Source organism: Corvus moneduloides, chromosome 13 (assembly GCF_009650955.1).
Source record: "Corvus moneduloides isolate bCorMon1 chromosome 13, bCorMon1.pri, whole genome shotgun sequence".
Lineage (NCBI taxonomy): Eukaryota > Metazoa > Chordata > Aves > Passeriformes > Corvidae > Corvus > Corvus moneduloides.
The window spans coordinates 13,217,506-13,240,105 of NC_045488.1; the positions used below are offsets into that span (position 1 = coordinate 13,217,506).

At 38.9% G+C, this 22,600-nt stretch overlaps 1 protein-coding gene across 1 annotated transcript in view; it reads right to left on the reverse strand.

Moving 5' to 3' along the window:
• Nucleotides 1-22,600, reverse strand: part of PRTG (protogenin) — an 80,464-nt gene that overhangs the window by 25,308 nt on the left and 32,556 nt on the right. The window contains 6 exon segments of the mRNA XM_032123290.1: nt 14,374-14,562; nt 15,432-15,737; nt 16,749-16,913; nt 20,816-21,063; nt 21,674-21,833; nt 22,419-22,577. Of these exon segments, the coding sequence (XP_031979181.1) occupies nt 14,374-14,562; nt 15,432-15,737; nt 16,749-16,913; nt 20,816-21,063; nt 21,674-21,833; nt 22,419-22,577 (1,227 nt within the window).

Genomic DNA, 22,600 nt, shown 5'->3' on the forward strand with positions numbered 1-22,600 from the left:
ACTCATTTGTTGGATACAGGGTAGGGGGACAAGCTAACCTAGACTGCTGACAAATTTTACAGTGAATTTGCTAAACTGACCTATTTGTCATGAGCTGCCAGCTAGTCTGATACATTTACTGCTAATATTACAACTCTCATACTTCATTTGCTGAGTTAAATTCAGATTCATTAAAAAAAAAAAAAAGCCAAACAAAAGGGCTGGCATTGAGCTTCCTTTTCTACACTATTTTTAATATAAATTATTCATTGAAAATCCATCATATAATGCTAAATATTTTCCAATTACACACATTAATAAACCAGGAAGCAGCTAATAGCATTTGTAAAGAGCTCATCTCAAATGCCTTGTCTCAGCAGGTAATTTCACCTGAAGTGTGATGGCACAAGGACACAGGGCTGTGTTTCCTCAGCTGTGAAATGCATGCAGGATCTGTCCCATACGTGAACATGTCTGTTACTTTTCCCTCACTATCTTCTTAGAAGCCTCAGTCCCTTCAGTGTCTCTGACTGGTTGCATATCTTTGACATTTAGCAAGGGTATTCATTTTAATTACATTTAGATTATGCTGAACCACGTCCCTGATGGTTTGGCACAGCAGTGTTATTTTTAGCCTTTACGTTTTCATACAGCACATTCCTAACTTCTAAAACATGCCCTAAATAAAATGTCCATTTGTTATGACAATAGAAATATCCAGGACCCTACAACATCCTTGGCTCTAATATTCACCACAGTTATATCCAATGGCACACTGGCAGGAGCTATCCATAATGAGTTTTATGATATGAATTTGCACAGAAACATTTATTAAAAGAACACAGTAAGTGACAGCTTGTCACCAGGCAATGAAGCCTGGTATACTACATACTTACACTCCTTTTTGAGTGCTTTCAGTATGCTGAAATTTGCTGAAAATACCCAGCTAGAAGGCCAGGACAACCTGCTTCTCTGTAAAAATTACAGTAACTTTTCATCTCCACATTGATTCCTCCCAAAACAATATTTCAATGACATCTTGTGTTCATCTCTTTCCAGGCCAAGACTCTGCTCGTCTAAGATAGTTTATCAGGAGGATTACTCAGTCTATATTAGTGGCAGCAGCTGTGCAAGTTAATGATGTTGTTGCTTTTAGTTAAATAGATGTTAATGGTTTATTTGAAGACCATTTAATCAAGACCAAATTTCTGAAACACCAGCTCTTGAAAGCACCATAGACAAATCTTGCAGGTGGTGTAAAAGAGGTCAATATGAGTAATCTGAATTTGGACCTAATATTCTCAGGAGCTCAAATCCTTTACTCAGAGTAATTCTCTGAACTGTGGCCTGAGTACCCTTCTGCAAAGATGTTTAATGTCCAAACAAAGAAGCATCTAAACAAGAAGAGTAACCTGGAATATTTCAGGCTTCCTCAAACTCTCAAAAATCTTTAGCTCTTCTGGCTGACAATACAGCACCTACTATTTATTTTATACTTTGTGGTATTTCGTAAAGACAAAAAATGTATCTTTCCCAACATGGAATTGCACTACAACATTACATGTTTTTAATGTAGATTGTATTTATTACAGGTAAAAACTAATGTACTTTAAAGGATGCTCAGAATAACAATAACAACATGGAAAGGAAAATACACCTCTGTAGAAACTGCAGTAGAATTTTACTGTTTGTGTTCTTTTCTTCAAGAATGTTCCCTGTATGTGTAAAGTACTTTCTGTAATTTATATGCATGGGAATTTGTTCTGGCTTAAATTTTTCCTTCAAAATGTTTAACTTTTTTTAATAAGCAAAATCACTTTTCATAGGAAGCAATGCTACTTTTGTCCAAATGTTTGACCACAGACAAGTTGTAATTTAAATCTTCTGTCTTACCTACTGTACTTTTTAATAGTTTTGGGAAGAACAAGCATTTAATACATGTCAAACATTATATTAACAAGCTGAAATGTACAGAGCAAAAGACTAAGATACAATTCATAATCAAGGTTATTTTTGTTAACTTTCCTAATGCATTCAAGATTTAAATTCAACCTATATCAATATCTTGATTGAAAAAAAGGAGAAGAAAATTATCTTGATGCAATCCCTCTGCATATGAAGTTTATACAACACTTAGAAAGTGGAAAGCAGTCTGATTGATTGCTTAAGTAAAATAAACACACAGCTACTTAACTCTTAGCTAGCTATCTCCCTCTGTACAATTAAAAGGGTCTCCCACCATTAATTCAGTTTTACAAATGCTCTGTTGAGCCTGCAGTTTGATGAGCACTTTAAAGCAGCATTAGCTGTGCTGCTGCTGAAAGAAGCCAGCCTGCTCCCCTCACCCTTCAGCCACTCACGCCTGCCACTGCCTTCCCTTGCCACCTCCCACCACGTCCCTGTGCCCCAACACAAATGTCAGAAGTGTGCAAGCACAGAGAGCAGCAGCACAAATTAGCAGAGACAGGTACACAGGAATGTGGGGTGTTTTCTTCCGGAAGTGCCAGCTTTTGCTACTTTATTGTGCTGTGAGTTGCACTTGGATGAATTCTGAGAGCTAAACAACATCCCAAGGCAGCAGAGGGAGCCCTGGCAGCTGGTCAGGACACAGCACAGCCACCACAAGTCAACTTTGTTTTATACAGCCTGGTGAAACTGTAACCCTCAAACCTACCCAGAAAACTTCACTGATCCCAGAGCTGTTATGAGTTTATTAACAAAAGACATTTCCCTCAAGGGGGAGCTGTTATCTAATAGACTGAATCCAAAGCTGGAAAGCTGGACATTTACAGCTCAGTTCTGTCACTGACTGCAGGAATATCCCCATCACACTCAGTTTAAACCATCAATACCTGAGCAGTCCATGAAAATGGCCCTTATGTTCCTTGTGTTTCAGGTACCCAGTGTGTAACATGGGACAGTGAACACTCATTCACCTGTGAATTTCATGGGAATGCTTATAGACTGCTGGAAGAGCACAGCACGTGTTCTTAGCACAGACAGATGAACATGAGTTATTAGCAAAGTGGAAATAAGAATAACTGCCTAAAGTGGATGTTTGCCACACTGCTCCAGGCAGAGTGTTTCAGCTGCCCTGCACAGGAGCACAAGAGGCAACACAGGCTCTGAGGTCCCACCAGCAGACTCCTGCAGCCTCCAGCAAGGTACAGGATGACCCTTGAGAGACATATCTTCCAACAGGGAGGCTCAAGGAAAAGAGGGAGGTATAGGCACTGCTGGGTCAGCTGGAGTACCCTGGACTCGTGCTTGCAATCTGAATCACACCGAGCAGTTCACTTCTCTGTCCTACAGCTTGACTGTGCTTTGGTGCTTTTCTTCAGGTATTTTATTGGGCTGGCTGGAAGCAAGATCTGGCTGTCAGTTCTGAAGGAGAAGGATGAATATCACTGCCTATATGACAGTGTTACCAATCACAGCCCATGTGTGCCTGTCTACTCTGCCTGGATAACACAGATTTAATACATCCAAGCCACTTCTGAGAAAAGTTTTCCAGCACAAACAACTGGTAAGGAGTGCTACAGATAGAGATCTCCAAGGCGAGTGATTGTCACCAAGGCAACAAGGGCTGATGGGAAACTGGGAAATTAAATAAAGGCAGGTGAGAAGCCATAAGAAGGCAGCCAAGAAATGAAGAGAGAAAGTCAAATTAGGCCATTAGCCATTATCATGAAAATAAAAATTTATAAAAAGGACTAATATAGTAAGAGGTATGCTTGTGGTGGAGAAGTGCTGGGCTAGACTAAGACAAAGAGGATCAAGAAGATATCCTATTTTTCTCCCAACAGTGTCTATAAACACTTGCAAATACAGACACACACATACTGAGCTGGGCAACAGGCTGTGAGCACAGCCCTCCCTGCACCTCAAATATACAAGGGAGAAAGTTGGTAAATGGACAGAAGGCACAGTAGTGCAACAACCACCCATCTGCCTCTCTTCCCCCACATACACTATCCTACCTACCACTTAAAAAAATCCACATTTTCAAGGTGTATTTGCATACAGGATTTTATGTCTACTCCTTCGTCTGAGTATACAAATGTGCCAGTTGTACAAAAACCCCCAGTGTGCACAACTGGATGCCCCAAGAGGCAGAAAACTCAAGTCTTTCACAGATGTACCAAACAGGATCAGAATGATTTCCCTGTCCTGGCTTCTACAAGCACATGCAGTAACAAGTGGTTTTGTTCTGTAATGATAACCAGCTTGAGCAGGGGTAAAATATTCAGCTATAATAAAGTAAAAAAACACTGTGAAAGTGAGTATAAATGTTGAAATACACTTTTTATGCAAATCGTATTTATACTAAGCGCTTTTCCTAGATGCAAGAAAAAAAAAAAGTTAAAATCCAGGTTTGGAAGAAAAATTTTACAGCAAGAGTGGCTTCTTCCAATGCAAGATTGTTTTTTTCACCCACTTCCTGCATCCCCCCCCCCCCAATTTGCCACAGAAGTGTGACTCCAGGAAGCCTGAAAAAAACAAACACGCGCTTTTTCACAATTGAATCTTTTCCCAAATTTGAAAAAATGCTGCTGCTAACAACAATGCCTTCATGGCAAATGTATAACCAAGGTGTTACTGAAGGCAGGGAAGCTACCAGAAAACATTAGCTTAGCTTTAGAAGTGCATTTACTTATCACTAACACAGAAATTACTAAGATCCCCTATTACTATCTTTCCCATACAACAACAACTGGTAACATGACCCAAAAAAAGTTAATGATAAAAAACTTCAGGATGAATTAAATTCACATTTTGATCACAACATCTGGATTGTTGTTTAACAACAGAAGAAAATAAATAAAAAGGGGGAAAAAATTAAGAAATGTAACTAGCCCTGTACAGCAAATGTTTTCTTCTGTCCACTCTGAAGTCTCTTTCATGTGCTAATGGTGGCATTTTTTTAAACTCTTCCACTTTGACTTACTCAGACCTTTAAGGACCTCACACATCTAATGGTTCCTCACATTCACCAAGAACAATCAAGAGAGGTCTGGGGGTTGACATGCAGTATGATTAATGGACAATGTTGATTTAATTTCCTATAACAGGAGTTTTCTCTAAGCTTTCTCCAAGGAGCAGTTTCTTTGCAATTCAGGACTTAAGTATTTTACTAATGAAGTCCAATAAATAGCAAATTAAATAATGCTGTCTCCCAGAGACAAATCCTCTCATTCCAGGGAAAAAAAGGAAAAAAAAAAAAAAACAAACCACCCATTGTATTTAAAGTTTTGTTTAAATCTAAAAAAGCTTGCATAGCAGGAATGTACACAGTAGTTCAGTTTTCCAGGGTTCTTTGGTTTGGTTTATTTTGTTGTTTTGTTTAAGAAACTTTATCACTTATCTGGTCACTCCTGCAATCATTATCTTCTTGGTCATTTTTAGCTTTAAACAGGGGGGTATACTTTTAACTTAATTTCCAGTTTCAAGAAATTAAGTCTTTATTTAGTGGTCACTTTTACTTTACAGCTATCAAAACGTATCTATTACATATTCATTGTAATACTTACAAACATTTCTGAGGTTTTTCATTTAAAGTTATTTACTCTGTTCTTGTTGTAAGGAGTGATCAGCATGTCCTTTTCATGGAGCAAATTTTAACCTTCAGCTCTGGCAAATGAACAATGCAACACTATTTGTGTGCATCCTAACTGTTACTCAAACAACATGACACAATCTCCCAACTGAATTCCCACACAGGTTTAGCTCTAAATGGAATTTCTACCCCAGGAACGCAGAGCAGCAGAGAGCATTTCCTGCAAGATTCTAATCGCTTTCCCACCATCGAAAAGTTTACCTTTAAATACTCTGAAGACAACACATTTTGCTTCACGACAGGCTGACAAGTTATCTTGCCAGAGTGCAAAAAATCTCCTCCTACTTTGAAAGCTTTGAAGCACCCTTCATTCCAGTTTTTTGAGTTGTGACACAATTAATCTGATCCCCTGAGAAAAACATGCATCCAGCTCAGTTATGGGGACAGTTGATAAAGAGACAAAAGTCTCTCAAGAACAAGCACAACCCCTCCATGCTACTGGAGTGGGCCCATGGAACATAATCTCTCCTGTTGCCTTAGCAAAGCTGTATCTTTACATTACTACCTTTAACATTGCTACAAGGCATTGCCCCAAACAATGACACTTCCCTCATCCTGACAGCTCCCAGTATCTCTTTAGAGCAGGGCTTAACTTGTCTTAGCACTCTATTTTGATTTTTTGAAGTACAGTACACTCAATCTTCATTCTGAGCTGAGGATCTACTCCCTCGCCATGTCCTTCCCCTTTAAAGAGCCACTAGCTCAGGAAGTTAAAAGTCAAGACATGTTTAAATGAGGATGTCAGAACTATTTTCCCAGGTAACTGAGTTCAAGCTGGACCAGAGCATGTTTCAGAAGGTTACATAAAAATGTATTAGACAATCATTCCAAAACACAATCTACCTGTTTATGAAAGACCTTAACTAAAAGAGAAAGAATGCGTTTTCTGACCCAAGATGAAGTGCATATCATGCTGACAAATCAATAAAATTTCCATGAGTTTTAGAGCCATTCCATGACTCTGCAGTTAGTTCAAAGAAAGCCTAGAGATCCTTTTCGTAAGGGTCTCTCATACATAACATTTTAATTAACACCAAAACCAGTTATGCTGCTAATGCAGATATTACAAATAGCAGCATTCCAGTGCCTGCTGAAGTTGATTACTGGCTAAATTGGTAACCTAGAGAGCCTTGATGGTGTAATTTAAAATTCGCAAATACATTAAACATTAATTAAAGCTTTTCACTAGAAATGAACTGTATGAAAGTAAGATTTACTTTCAAAACACAAAAAACGTGGGCAGAAGTAACTGTGATGTGATTTTTAAAAAATCGTAAATCCCATTTCTTTAATAGAGGTAAATTTAAATTCTGACAGAAAACGTGTATGACAAAGCAATCTTTTTTTAAGAACAAAAATTAAAGTGAAAATACACAGTAATGATACAAATCTGCAATATTGCACAATGCAAAACAAATACTGGCAGAACCACACAGGAAGTAAGGCATTACAGATTTTTACAGATGTGTCACTTGAACTGCATAAAAGGTATGCAGCATTAGCAGCTGACAGTTAGTTGGCTGCTCCCCAGCAAATCTGCTCAGAACAGGCTGATACTTATCTGGGATTCCCACTCAGTCGTGTGCAAGAGTGCTTAAATACAGCTTTGCCCAAGACTCAGTAGCTGTAATGGATGCCAGGCCAACAAGCTCCAGCAAAGGGCCACAGAGTTCAACATCGGCTCCAGTTTTGCCCAGTAAGAATTCAATTTACAACCTTAGTGAATCAATTTTTCACCTAAACAGAGCAGTGCAGTACTTTCCTTCCATAAGGAAGGCATGAACGAAGAGGGTGAGTGTGGAATCAGTGTCTGGTCATCTCATGCCAGTGTATTTGCACTGTGCAGCCTCCCATATTTCCCCAGGACAACCCAGCTGCACATGGACCAACAAGTACATGAGCAGAAATGCTGCACAGGAGAGAGGTTTGATGCCTTCCCTGCCTCTGCCACTCAGTCTGGTCTTCCACAAGCAGAGACAGGTAAATCTGAGCCTAAAGGGGGCTCTCTGCTACAAACAGACCTAGAGAAACTACTAGCACTGACATGCACTGGAAACAAAACATGATGCAACTGTTTGTAAGTCACAACAAAACAGAAAACCCAGTTTGATCTCTGTTTACATTTACAGCCTGTAGAATGCAATATGGTTCCTTATATAAAAGAGGTAAAAGCTTATCAAAGCACCATTTGCTTTGATATCTCACAGGTAAAAAAGTTACAGGGTAATAAAGCCCCCTCCATTCTCTCTTCTAATCTATAACCTCTCTTTCAAAACCTGAGAGAAAAAAAACAGGAAAAAATGATATGCTGATATGCCATGTCTGCATTTGGAAGACAGACTCATTTAAGAGTGGTGACAGGTCTGTCTTTCATGATTATGGAGCAAGGAATGTATGTCTCTTGTTTATTGATGTGCCATAGAAGCACTATCATAGCAGGACTAGGCAAGAGCTTGGGTTTAACCAGAAATATACATAATCTGCCATGTCTGGGAAAGAAAATGGGGTCACAGCTGAGGAAAAGGTTGATTTTAAACATACCCAGTTTACTTCTAGGGCTTTTTGTTTTATTCCTGTTCAATTTGTCTGATTCTTCCTGCCCTCTCTCTGCAAATCCCTTATGTTTTAGCTGATAAGTAGTAGTAGCAAGGCTGTTACACACAATCAGGAGAATTGACAGATAAGAGGTTTAGTTTAAGGATGTAATCAGCATGAGTAAACACTAGACTGACCCAGCTGTAAACAGTGGAAATAAATGATAATATTTGTCCTGGTCACCTACTGAGCTATTACACACTTTCCACTATGTAACAATGTAAATATAATGACTACAATATATACAGCAGACAGTGCAATCATCTGGTTCTCCAAAGAAGAAAACTGAGCTTTTAGTTCATCTTTATTAAGAACTAAAGCAATTTCCAATTATTTTTTAACAGAGCTGTCTTTTGTTCAAATCAGCATTTCATTAACTGTGGATGTCTGAACTGATGTACAATACCACAAGCAGAAAAAAGTATATCTGTTGTACTAAATTATATTTACTTTAATGCCATTTGAAAACATTTAACAATGAAATTTTTTTTAAAAAGTGTTTCTCGAGAAAGACCTGTGTTTCTTTCACATCACTTCATGAAACTGTAGGAATGCCTGGCTGCTTGAATTTGTATGGGAATTCCAAGCTAAATTTCCATAGTAACTTACAAACAAAAAGCAATATCAATTCCCACACATGCAATTTTCAGTATTCCAGAACTGTCAGATACAAGTATGTGAGACTACATTTTGACATCAATAAAGCACGGGATAAAACTGAAATTATAGCCCCAGCTGTCAGAAATAACTACATTAACACATGAAATGCAGTTACAGTGTTCCTTCTCAGTACTTCAGCATTTGCAGTTCTTAAGAAAGACAGCATCAACACTGTCAGAGATACCATTAAGTTTTTAAAACATACATTTTTCAGCACATTCATTTGCAGTATGGTGCAAATGAAACCACTGTGTCCTATCTGACCATCCTATCAACTGCTTTACAAAACTTTAAAGCACTTTTACAGAATCATTACAAGAGATGCTTGGGTGATGTGCATCAGGCAGCTTAATTGGAGGAATTCTTTGCACTGACTCGTCTTACACACCCTTATTCAATTTCTATAGACTGTTGAATGACCTTGTCATTTTTGCTGCCCTGGACTAAAGCTTAGCTACAGTCATGGCTGTAACACAATATAAATAGATCCCAGGGAAATTAAACAACTGAAGGCCAAGTCTCTGGGGGAATCCTAAGTGTAGTAAGTAGCTGGCTAATTCTTCAGTAGAAGCTCCCTTTCCAAAGGGGAGTGCCATGCAGGGTCACAAAATGTGCCTTTGTGTCATTTAGACTTTGACAAATTCTTCACTTGGAAATATTGTCCAAGTCAAGGAACACAGAGAAATGCACTTTTCTTTATTTCTGCTCTCTGTAACTGGGAAGAGGCAGAACACAGAAGAGTTTTCAGACAGAGAAGCTTTTCTGATTAAGATCAGACCTTTTGGAGTATATCACAGGCATGAGCCTGACAGAATTAAATTATTTTTCCAAAAGTACTAGATTGGGGCAGGGAAAAATGCCAATGGGTAATGTAAAACTGGGGTAACAGGAGAAGTACCAGGGTCATGATGCACCTCATGTTAAACAGCTTAGATGACCCCACCAGCACAGGAGAAGCTTTCCCAGCGAGAAAGCCTGGAGTGTCTCCAAGCCTCTCAGGAATCACCAACCAATTTATTAGTTTAATGATTTCTTTTATGCAGATACACTCCATTTCACGGCCATCCAATCACTTGGCAGCTTCTGCCAAGTGCCCCTGCAGCCCCAGGTCTGGGGAGCCAGCAGTGCTCCCAGCACAGGACACGTCACTCCACAGGCTGTCCTGGGGAGGGGCCTTCTCCAGGGAAAGGCCAAGGAAGGTGGGCTCCCATGCTCAAGGCATTTTCACCAAAGCAAACAGACTCGTTTTTCCATCCCCTAAGGTGTCTGAGTGAAAGAAGTTACTCTGATATCATCGTGCAGCAAAAACAAAAGAGCACCTACAGAACATGAGCACATCTCTGCCAGTACCTCCTGGCCTCAGGGTTTCGGGTGCATTTACTGAGACCCTATGTCTGCCTTGTCACCAAAGTGCAACTTCCTGAAACCCTCACTGTAACTGCCAGCGCCGAGGGTGGTACAGCTCCCACACAGCAGCCATGGAAGAATGAACTAGCAGAGTGAATTCTTGCTTTTGTCCCTTCCTCCAAGCATAGAAGGCTTGGAGGCTAAAGGCACACGAACACGTTGCAACCCCCCATCACCAGTGGCATTCATTTAATTAATTACCAGCATGATAAGAACTGAACAATGAAGTTCAGAGATGAAGATTTCCAGGCAGCCTGAAAAACAGTTCTTGTGTTACAGCATCAGAACCGATCACGCTTTCTTGCTTTTGCTAACCAAGGAGTTCAGTTTGATTTTATCCTCCCAGATCAGCTTCAGATGGGTTCTTCTAAGTCATTGCCATCCCTGTATAGGCTCCATTTTCCTACCAGTGATACAGCTGCAAATACAGTGAGATCTGACAGGCAAACACTCCACTTAGCACAGGAGTGATACCAACATCACGGATGCATACACATATGCTGAAAATACTCTTTGAAAAAAATAATCTGAACACATTTAAAGGGGGAGATGAGCTTATCTGGACACTCTGTTTGTTTTAACTTTCAAGTTTTGCCAATCCCTCTCCTGTTGCACAGTGAGAAGGTTCCCCAATCAACTCTTCCACCAGCAAAACTCACTTCAACTTCTGAACACACATTCTGAACCAATACAGAAACAGAACCTGTACCAGCAGACTTACCAAGTCTCACAATGAAAGACTTTCTGGGAGGGAAAAATTTCTAGATCAGGAGGAAGCAATGGAGGAATTAAAAATTGAGGTAAAAATGCATGGTATGCACCCAAGGGTCTGCTCCTGTGGCAAATTCAAGTAATAGAATTTTACACTGGACTAGGAAACAGCCTGCTATTGAAAAATAAATGCAAAGACCTTTAACACAAACAAATGTCTATGTGAAACTGTGGATATTTATTTTAACAATAAATGATCAGCTCATTTAATTCTATTTATGTGGTGACTATCATGCTAAATAATCCAGTATAAAAATACACAGAAGTAATTGGGTAGACCTACACTGGAGAAAGAGAGGTCACTTCTCAGAAAATAAGGTAGGAACCAACAAAAGACTAAAAACATGAAGCATAATATTCATATTGCTACATTTCATGTTCAATAATTGTAATCTATTTCACACTAGCATTGCTGATTCTGCTTTATCTATCATAATTATCCATCAAGAGTCCTGTAGACATTTGCAGTCATTTACAGTAGTTATCAAAGCTATCAACAACAAAGCAATCAACAGTGCTTGTAATAACAATGCTAATGTTCTCTTTGATTAGAGACTATCATGACTTCTCGTTTTGTGATGCACTTCAATTGCCACAGGGTAAGTGAAATGTCTTCTTTTAAATACACAGATCTTGCACAACTGGCATTTGTACCAACATCTGCATAATGTTCCATGGATGTATTGACATGTTCTAAATGTCACTACAGGTATATCTGCATTTTATTAACTATGCAAAAGAACAGGGAATAGTAGGGCAGCTGTAGGTCATGACAAAGATATGACGAGGGAGTGTTTGGAATCCATATAAATTCAGTGGCAACACACAATGCCTGAGAAACTGCATTATGAAACCTCTTTGCCACTGGGAAGCACCTAGGACTGTGAGCATACCCCTTCAAATTAGGAATAACCTTTCCTTTTGACCATATTATATGACTTATATGACACCAAAAGTCTTAACACACACCTTTCCTCTTCAAGTTTCACACTTGCAGTATTCTACTAATTCCTGGAGCTCATAATGAAAACATTTATTTTAAAGACACTGTCAATAAATCAGTAGTTTAGTATCCTCAGGAGAGGCAAATGGATGACAGAATATCAGTCCTCAAAGCCTCTGTCCAGTTCATAATCAGTTTACTATAGTCACAAAACCCAGCATGGTGGCTTGCCTTGTTTCACCTCAAATTGTACCAGGGAGGACCATTTCCTAATAACTAATATTTTAAACTTTTAAATGCCTAAGTAAATAAATGTACTGCTCCAAATTACTTAGATTGTTAACAAGAAATAAAAAGATGAACAAACCTATCCCTTCTTAATGTATGGATGTTGCTACAGTCTTTGTGGGTTTATGTATTGCCTACAATTCTACCTGCTACATTCTCCACATGTGCAGCTGCCAGAGGCAGTAGATTGATTGTGCACTGTCTTCTAAGAAATAATTTGGCATGCACAAGTATTTCCAACAGGCAGCTTGGCAATGGGCAAACACAGTAGTCAGACAGGCACTATTGCTATGAGAAGTCTGTGCGAACTTTCCAAGCTGCAGTGTAAGTAATCATTTTAGCAGTGGAAAATCATGACCTAATCAATTTTCCTGAGCTGAGTCTTTTGTAGCTGTAGTGATGAATGCCTTTTACTGTAAATGCTATAAAACAAACAAAAAAGAAACCAGCAAAGAAACTTACATACGAAAACTCATATTTGATATACACTTCAAATAACTCAATAAATCCCATTTAAAAAAAGAGAGATGACTTCTACTGAAGTTATTAAAAAAACTACTCTTCAGTGAAACTAGCCTACAGCAGCACAAGTGATGTAGATGTGAAAAATATAAATTACAGCAATCAGATTATATGGAATGTATCATGTTTTGGTCACCATATTTAGATACTGAGAATTACGATAAAGAGTGAACACTCAACACATCATGTGCGCCATGACTGAATGGTTAACTCAAGCACATGAATTATTCCTTCTTGCAATTCAGTTAACTGTGACCATGTGAAAGTTGTAATTTCCCAAGCTCACTTTTCTTTCGTTTTCTCACCTGTCTACATGGTCACTGGGAAGAAAAACCAACAAAACCACACAGATAGTACACATTCTAATATAATTCTGTAAAACAGTATTTTCATCTGAGGAGTATTAGTGTTCTGAGAAAATCCACATCATGTAGCTCACATTGTTAATAAGTTTGCGCGTTTGAAATTACAGCTTTGTATTGCATAATAAGAAAAGAAAAAGATTTATGCATTTCTGTCCTAGGACACACAGACACTACATCCTTTCTGTGCTCTCAAAAGTGCTCTTTTGTCTTGCAACTCTGTTAAACAGTCAGCCACTGCCAGATGCTCTGGCTAGAAATGGTCACAGATGGTCAGTTGTCCAGTTAACAGACCAGAATGCTCTTCTCAAATCTCCCCTGAAATTGTATCTCAACTGTATGCAGCAGATGAGAATATCTGAGCATGGTCAAGAAGCCATTTCACCTAGTTAAGACTGCAGGTCAACTTTGATAACTTAGTCAAGATTAATTCCCCACAATATCGCTAAGCTAATTATCTCAACACATTTCAAAAAGCAAGTCTCAAGTCCTATATTACTTTTGCTGATTACGTGATAGATCACATCTTTTGATGAAAGAAATTCTCAGTTCTGTACATAAACCAAGTACCTTCTACCTAGGGATGATCCCAACACCTCTGTACTAATACACATTGCAAGAGCTACAGGAGGAAACAGAGTCAGGTGATCAATAGAAAGACTCCAGTGGGACTCAGCAAGCTCTGTGCCCTAATCTTTGTGCTCAGTCCTGCAAATATTTACCAGCACTCCTTAAAAATATTAACAGGATTATAACATGCACAAGAGCCACTTGCTTCTATGTTGAACAAGTAGTGCTTGTCATGCAGTACAGTTGTGACAAAGGCTACAAGAGAGAAATAAGCTAAAAATAGCAGAGAAAAATCTTCGGTGTTTCATATTAATCTTTCACTGTTCCTAGACCACGAAAACCAAAAAAGAAAAAACCTCCATAATTAAGTGAATATTAAAAAGACATGTCATTTACTAACTAAGTTCTGTAGCTTGTGATAAGTAGTTGGGTGTCCTTCCAACTTACACAAGACTTACAAGATCTGGTTATCTAAGTGTTGTGCAACACGTATTTTGTGAGAGGATTATTCCCTCAGCAGCCTAACTCAAGCTTGCAGAGCTTATTGCTGGGAAAATATGTGGCCAAACCTAACTCTGTTGCCTTACAGGTCTAATGATTTAAGCTCTCTAAGGTGTCATTGTCGTCCAAAACAGTTGAGAAATATTTTATACACTCACCCAAACCACTGACAGTATATTCCAGGTCACTGGCATCCAACAGAATCGGTCCATTCTCCTGCTGCCCCTCTTCTTTGTAGTACAGTTTGTACCCTTGGACAGCTGCAGTGTCCTCCGAGTCCTGCTGCCACTGCACTGTGATGGTTGTGCAGTTCATGGGCTCCAAACGCAGCTCAGGAGACTTTGGTGCTGGTTTCAGATAAATATATATATATCATAGTCTTATATGGCAGAAACAGCTATTTTTCATGCAAAAATCTGTATGTCCATCAGTCCAAACTTCACTCCAGACTTTTATTCTAACTCACCTGTGTATTCACGTAATTATTTCTTTCTTATGATGTCTGACTCCCTAGAACCTAAACTGAACAACTTAATTTAGAATACAACATAATAGAAACAGTTTTTAATTCTTCATCTTCTCAAATAAATAAATAAATTTATGAGGTAGTTATTTTTAAGCAAAACTGAAAACATTTCAAAGATAATTACAAAGTTATTTCCTGTTTTAAAGCAAGCCAGAGCAAATATGATCAACAACACCATCGCACTTCATCAAGTGTTAATAATTCACTATAGTAATCAAAACTCAGTCAAATCCAAAGCAGAAAGGTGTGGATTACAGCTAAGAAATAGAGTTAAAAATTCAAATCTGCATAGTTTTCAATCTATTTGTGCAAAGTTGAATGTACTGCTGCATGACATTACTAAAAAATAGTGAAATTCAAAGCTCAATTATAACAAATTTGACTTCAAATATTAATTTGCATATTCAAAACATACATGCATTTTTTTATAATACAGACATACATGCATCAACTCAGATCCTTTATTAGCACATTACAGTGCTAATCTGTAGTGTCCTAGTTTGCAGAAATGTATTTCACTTTGGACAAAATGGTACAGGAAAGTCTAGTTCATGTTTGTGAGCTGCTCAAATGTTTTAGCTTCTAGACTCATTTTCTTCTGTTCTGTATAATTGGAATTAAAAAGAAAATTTAAAAATCCAACCACCCCAAAAGGCGTTGTTGTTCAGTGCAAAGTATGTTAAGAATTACCTTTCACACTTGTAGCTTTGGGAGTTCGGTGTGAGGTCCACAAAGACGCCTCTCCCCAGCCAATCCTCGTTGCAGCAGTGATACGAACCAAGTACACACTGTCAGGCCTCAGGCCTTCAAGGAGATACTCATCTGAAGTGCCTGGAAGCTCCAGCACTTGGATTTTGGTCTCTGTGCTGAGGCGGAATGACAGACGGTACAGGACAACCTGGCCTCTCCTGTATTTTGCAGGAATTGGCAGCCAAGATATGAGAATATCTGTGGGACTCCTGCTCGTCAAACTGATTTCAGGAGCTCTCAAGGGAACTAAAAAGGCAAAGATAAAGAGGTAAATGACAGAAAATGCTTGTCTGATACCTCAGCCTACAATGACGTGTCAGTAATGTAAAACTCAATAAGCCAACAAGTTCTGTAGATTGTTGTTTAAGAATAACTTGACACTTCTCACCTGCTGCATGCGGCACAGCTTAAGCAAACATTTTTCTGCAAGGCCCTCAACATTTTCTTCTTATTGCTGCCAGCAGTAATCAAAGGCAATCAGCACCTGACTGGTCTGACACACTGCCTGTCAAGGTTAGATGCAGCAGCTCCAACCGAGAGCCCAGACAACAACCTGCACTGGCGAACACCTGGTGCATGTTTTCTTCCACCACCCATGTAAGGAGGGTTCTGACAAAGAGACAGGCAGACAGCAAGAAATGGCAATGTTCCATGCTGCCAAAGCTTAACCCTGTCAGAATTTATTAATCAGTTCTAATGATCTACACTAAACAGTTTGTTGCTGCCATGATGTTCAGATTAATTAAATCATTGCACAGAAATAATTCAGCAGGGTCTTTCACAAAATTCTGATTCTACTAAAAAAGGCACATAGACACAAAAAAACCCCAAACTAAAACAAAAGGTTAAATTCTTTTCTGTACAGCAAATTTTTATTTCAAATTTCCCTACAAAATTTGCAAAAGATGTAGTAGGTGTGCAGTTTGATCCACATTTCAGATACCCAAGAGAGCATCAGAGACCAACCGTAGGCTACCGTCAAATTCTCATCATCAAGGAAGTGCTTAAAGACCTAGAATAGTTATTAACGTGATTTAATGAAATGTCTTTCAACAGAGAAAGAGACTCTGTGTAATACACATTGTTGCCCTGTCAGAATGTTATTTTATTCTCATTCCTCTCATGAGCTGGCTGTCTTGTACTGTGGTACCCAGAAGTCTCACTGGTATCAACAGAAATTTGAGACCCTCAAGAACTGTTACCACTGCACAATTCGACTCAGTGCACATAAAAACATTCACCAAAATAATTTCTTACCATCTTCGAGGGTGTGCTGAGTCACATGGTCTGACATCTGACTGGCTCCCAAAGGCATATAAGCTACAATATAGAAGGTGTAGTTGCTGGCTGGCTCCAAGTCATCAATAATGTAATGGGTTGTATCATTTCCAATGACCACTTGGTACTCTTCATTATTTAAACCTGGTATAAAACAAAGGTTACACAAACAAAAATTCCTGAAAAGCCTCAAACATCACAGTATTTTGGCTTCAAGATCTTACAAAGTTAATTTCATGTGCTTCCCCAGCCTGCCTCTATTTTTTCAAACCTATTAAGCAAAAGCTCTTTTATGCACAGGAGTAACTGTGTCTTGCTGTAGTACAGGCTGTGGTGTTTCAGGATTTTCCTCAATAAGGGATGCTGAATGCAACTCTAAACCCTATTTAGCATTAGTCACAACAAACTGTGCCCAATGTACAGTAACACAACAGACAAGCTCTAATAGCCTTATCATTCATACCCAGCTTCTAAATCTATTTGTTTAGAGTGAGGATTTTTTTTCAAAACCTATTTACAGAGCCTTTCTATAGCAGACTGTAAGGAATGTGAGGGCTCCACTCCATCAAAAACAAAACAAACACCCTCCTGCCCCCCAAAAGAAACAAACAGAAAGAATTTATTCAGCAAAAGGATCTCATTTTAGCCATGCAACTTCTATTACATTTGATTGACACGTTTTTTATTTTAATTTGGAAAAAGGCCAATAAGAACAGACCAGAATAAGCTTCAAAAATGTTTGGCTCCTTAGCAAGCTGTTAAAAAAGAAAAAAAAGAAAAAAAGAAAAAAATTGCCAGCAATTCACACGAAAATATGCATAGCAATGCATGCAGCAGTCCTTGTCTTTGTTGGGCTTTATTCCTATAGAGGAAAGCTATAAAGTGGACCAAGTGTGGTGAAAGCTGCTGTGCTAACGAACAATTCACACCAAGTGCACGTCAACTTAATCAAAACTCTGTAAGAGCCAGCTCCTCCTCTTCACAACGGAATTTATAAACAAAACGAAAGGCAAATTCCACCATTAAGTTTTCCCACATTTATGAATTAACTTGATAGCATTTTAATTAGACAAGATTACAAGCATCTCACAACAGACTAGTTAATGGCTTGTTAATTAGGAATTGCAAGGCACGATTTCTGACCTGCTAAACAAGATCCTTGAGCTCAAATTAAAAGGACTTGTTCTCTCATTGAATGGATTGCTAGGCCTCATGCAGAGGCCCTAATGAAACAGCCACAATAGAGAACAAGGCTTGCCTTCCACCACAATCAGTGTTCCCTTTGTGCCTTTTCTAAATCACTAACAAGGAATTAACACACTCCAACATGCACGCTCATCAGACCCTTATTCTTCTTGCTACTATGACCCCGATTTGAATGTAAAATATTCTGCTAAAAGAAACAAAAAACAAACACACAAAACCCACACCTGTTAGTTTCTTCAACTAGCTTGATTAAAACACTAACTTTTTTTTTATATAGAGAAGAGAACCTGAACTTGTTTTTACAGTGAAACATCAGAGTATTTGAGTTGTGAAATGTAACAATAAGTGATGGTATCTTTTGTATTCAAAACACCTACCACATTGTGATGTCTACAAAAAAACTCTTTAAAACTGCATATGATGCATGCATTATCCAGTTCTGCTTTCTATTTAATGTTTATGGAATCACAAACATCAGTACAACTTTGGAGACTTGGCAAGCACTGTTTTCCTTTGGCAATACTATGTTCTTTACTCACACTTGCAAATGAGGTTCCTAACTAAAGAGAGAAATATGTCTGTAACTTTTTTGTTTATACCTTTATGTTCATAAGAAGCTTCAAGCAAAGATAAAATCTAGTAAAGTCAGATATATCTGAGATAATTTTTAACCTACATTAGGGTCAGAAACAGGGTGTGAGGGTAGAATGGGGAAAGATAAGCTGAAAGCAATAATGAAAGCAATACATTAATACAAAACATTTACACTAATATGTAATTATCTAGAATTCTTAGACAGTAAATAAGATGTTGACTATGTCAACAGTCTATGTTAGCACTTCTATGACCCGATATGGTGTGAATGTCAGCAAAAGATTTTCCTTAATATTTAATTTGCACTTCTTTAAATGTTTCTGAATTTACATTAGAGATGGCTGATGCGATAATTATTCACAAAGGCATTTCCTAGACTTTCAATAATGCCTCTGTGGGAGTGCAACATCTCCTGAAAGGTTTACAGGCTATCATTCTATCACTTAGAAAGCTATTCTTTTTACAGAAGTGCAGTCCACTAGCCCTTGAAGCTCAACATTTTTCTATAAAACAAAAGTGGGGTTTATGTTTTGATGCAAACTTCTGATACTACGCAATCATGTTACAAAATTTAAAATGCATGCAGATCACCTACATTTTGAATCCCACCACTATAATTACTCCTCTTTACACAGCTCTCTCCACTCTCCTTATGTGGGTTTTTTCACTAATGTGAAAGGATGTACAACAACATTACATTAAATAAGATAAATATCACAAGGCAGTCAGAAAAGATTAAAAAAAATGGGTATCTGAGAAAGTTCAAATAAATCAGAGGTTTCTGTTTGGTTGCTTGCTTTTGTTTGAAGTTTGTTTTTTAAACCAAGACAAGCTGCAATCTCATTTCATAAAGTATAACCTTTGGATAAGCAAGCAAATAAGGTAGGGACTGCAAAATGATTTTTGCAAAAAGCATATTCCAGAAGATAACTCCTTTCACTACTGTGCAAGAGTATTTCCTGCACAAATACACACTTCCCTAAGGACAGTTTCCCAGTTTTCTTTGAAGTTGTATGGTCTCTGCTCCCTACAATTATCCAGATAACTTATCCAATGTGACTTTATTCATATTAGCTTTAAGAGGGGATTGTGAGCACAATACCTCAGTGACTGAAAGAGTAGGGGGTAATTTCCCACACCTCTTGTTCTCATTATCTTTTAAAACTCTTTCCTTCCTTCCGTCCTTCAGACAAAATTCTCCTGTGTCCTGAAATATCCCACTTGCAAAAGCAAACGTGGCTATTCCTGCATCAGTATTAGATTAATTAAGCTGTCCTTCCTGTCCTCTGCTTAGCAGATGGCAGGCTGGTATTCCACACAGAGCTGAGCATCTGCAGTCCTGTCCTTGAATAAACCACTTACTGAATAGCAATGGAAACTGAAATCACTCCTAGAAAACAGAGCTGCAATGCAGCTTACTTGAAGCCACGCATCTAAGAATTTTCCAAATCAGTAAGACACCAGCTCCTGCTTTCGAAAAGTGGCTGTTTCTTACCACCTTATATTACCTTAACTCAAAGCTAAGCATTACGCAATATTAAGGGATTTTAAAATGCCTAGTTGCTCATTTTTATTCCAACTATCCATTCCCTTCTATACAGGAACTTGTATACCATTCCAGAGACTGGGATAAGCCATTCATGGAAATTCAGCACTTGTGTTTGAGTAGACTTTTCTCATTACAGGACATCAAGGGGTAAAAGAAGAATAGATTTTACCAGCTGGCCAATATTCCTTTTAAGAGAAGGTAGTTAAGACAAAGTATCAACTATTCTACTCCAAATATATCAAAGCCAGCAAAGTCACAAAAATTTGGAGATCTAAACAAAAGAGCAGTCTGTGTTGAGAAGTTCAACTCTGTAATCCTCCAGGAGTCTGTTGTATGCTCTGTTCTTCCCTGCCAAGCACACACACAAGAGAATAGGCAGAAGCTGCTGCTGAGGATAGAGGGAAGTCCAGAGAGCACTATGGAGGCCCCAGGTTCCAAAGTGCACTCCTAACTTCAGAATCTGCTCACTGGAGCCATCAGACACAGGTACGTCGGAAGAACACAGTCCCACAAATGAGAGGACGTGGCAAAAGCGTTTTTCCCCAAGCTTGCCTGTTGATTACAGTATGCATTTATATGCTGGAATGCTCTGATGCAGCCCTGAATGTGAACCATTCAAATCTGACAGTCTTTGCAAGGACATTCAAGTCCTTATCACATACAAATCATTAGATGGCATTTAAATCAAACTGCTTACCTTCTGCTTTCATGTAATGCACAGAGTATGCAATCACTTTGTCTGAATTATACAGTGGCCTCTCCCAGGCCAGCAGGATTGCTGAGCTCGACATGGTTTCAGCATGGACGTTGTAAGGTGCACTGGGCCTGTCTTCTGACATAACCACAGTGAGTCTGGCCCTGGAGAGAATGGAGCCCTGGCTGTTCTCAGCCATGCACTGATAAATGGCATCGTCTTCAGGAATGATCTGGTTAATTACCAATTTACTGGATCCAAAAGGAAGAAAAAGGTGGAAAAGAAGCTCACATCTTGGATAAACTTAGCTCCACATAATGCAACAACACTTATGTTTGCCTCTGCTTCCTAAATTTAGCATAATTTACTTACATGCCACAAATTCTTCTATTAGCAATGGATGCACAGCAGTGAAATTTAGCACCTTGAAGTGTTCTGCAAAACCCACCATGTTTCTGTTCGTGCCTCCAAAGCCAGGCACAGTGAAAACAAAGCTGCACATCTATTCCCTCCCTGCAAAAAGCAGAACCTTCAGCTTTTAATTCCTGAACCAACTCTTTAATATAAGCTGCTCACTCAACAGAAGTAGTGGCAAGATTCTGCTACTGTGTAAATCTAAAGCAACTCTGTGGTGAAAGTCTTTAGTCCAGTCCTGCCCACCACCCTCCCTGCCAGGTAAGGCAATTATCACATAAGCTTTACTTATTTTAGGTATTGATTAATGTGCATCCATCACTACATTTAATGTCCAATTTCAGGTTTACTTGAGTTATATCTTGACTGGCTATATTTAGCTATTGGAATGTCATCTTTTGGTAGCACATCACTAGCACAGCTCTCCTACAGCAATTGCAGTCTTACCTGTTGTACATTTTTATTCTACCATTGGAGTGTATTCTCCTTCCATTTTTTAACCATGAAATTTTGGGGGCAGGATTTCCTTCTGCTTGACAAGCAAAACGAGCAGTACCAGCTCTAGGCCTTGTTAAGCTTTCTGGCCATTCCACAAACGAAGGTGGAGCTACAGATAAGTTACAAGAGGAAAAAATAATTAATAAACCAAGCCCCTACAAATGCAAGGACAGTAGTCCTACTACTACTACTAAATTTTCCAAATTAAAACCTCTCTCCTCAAGCCACCCAAATACACATCTACACGCGCAGAAAGAACGTTCCTTGTAAACAAAGCACATGTGTTTAAAGATACACTATCTGCACTGAAAGTATTTTTGTTCATGCACTTATGAATACAAACAAATCAAACTCCAGACTGTGACATACTGTCCTCTTATAGATACACGTTACATATCTCTACTTGGTTACAAGGTCCTTTCCTGTGTTGAAAGCCTGTCTTCCCAGAGCAAACATTGCACCTGGGTATCTCCAAGTGCTAGTTCACAGCTCAAATCTTGGGTATCTGACACTTCTCATCTAAGTCAACAGACAGAAGAAGGCAGCCACAGTTCTGTGATCTGTTCAATCTCTGCAGTTTTCCTACAGTCCTTGATGCACGATGTTTGAGATAAAATGTCAGCCCAGTACACAGCAGAGCTCAGAAAGACAGACACAAGGTGTTCAAACACACTGAAAATGGAAGCGGGCTTACCCAGCACAGTGAGAGTTGCCATTGCCACTGTGAAGTTCCGGGTGCCAGGAATAGTGGCCCGGCAGATGTAGACACCTGCATGCTGCACCTTCACATCAGAGATCATCAGGTTCCCATTCCCAAGGACTCGGGTGTTGAAGACATCAATGGACTTATGGTCTGTTTGAGAGAGCAGCAGAAGC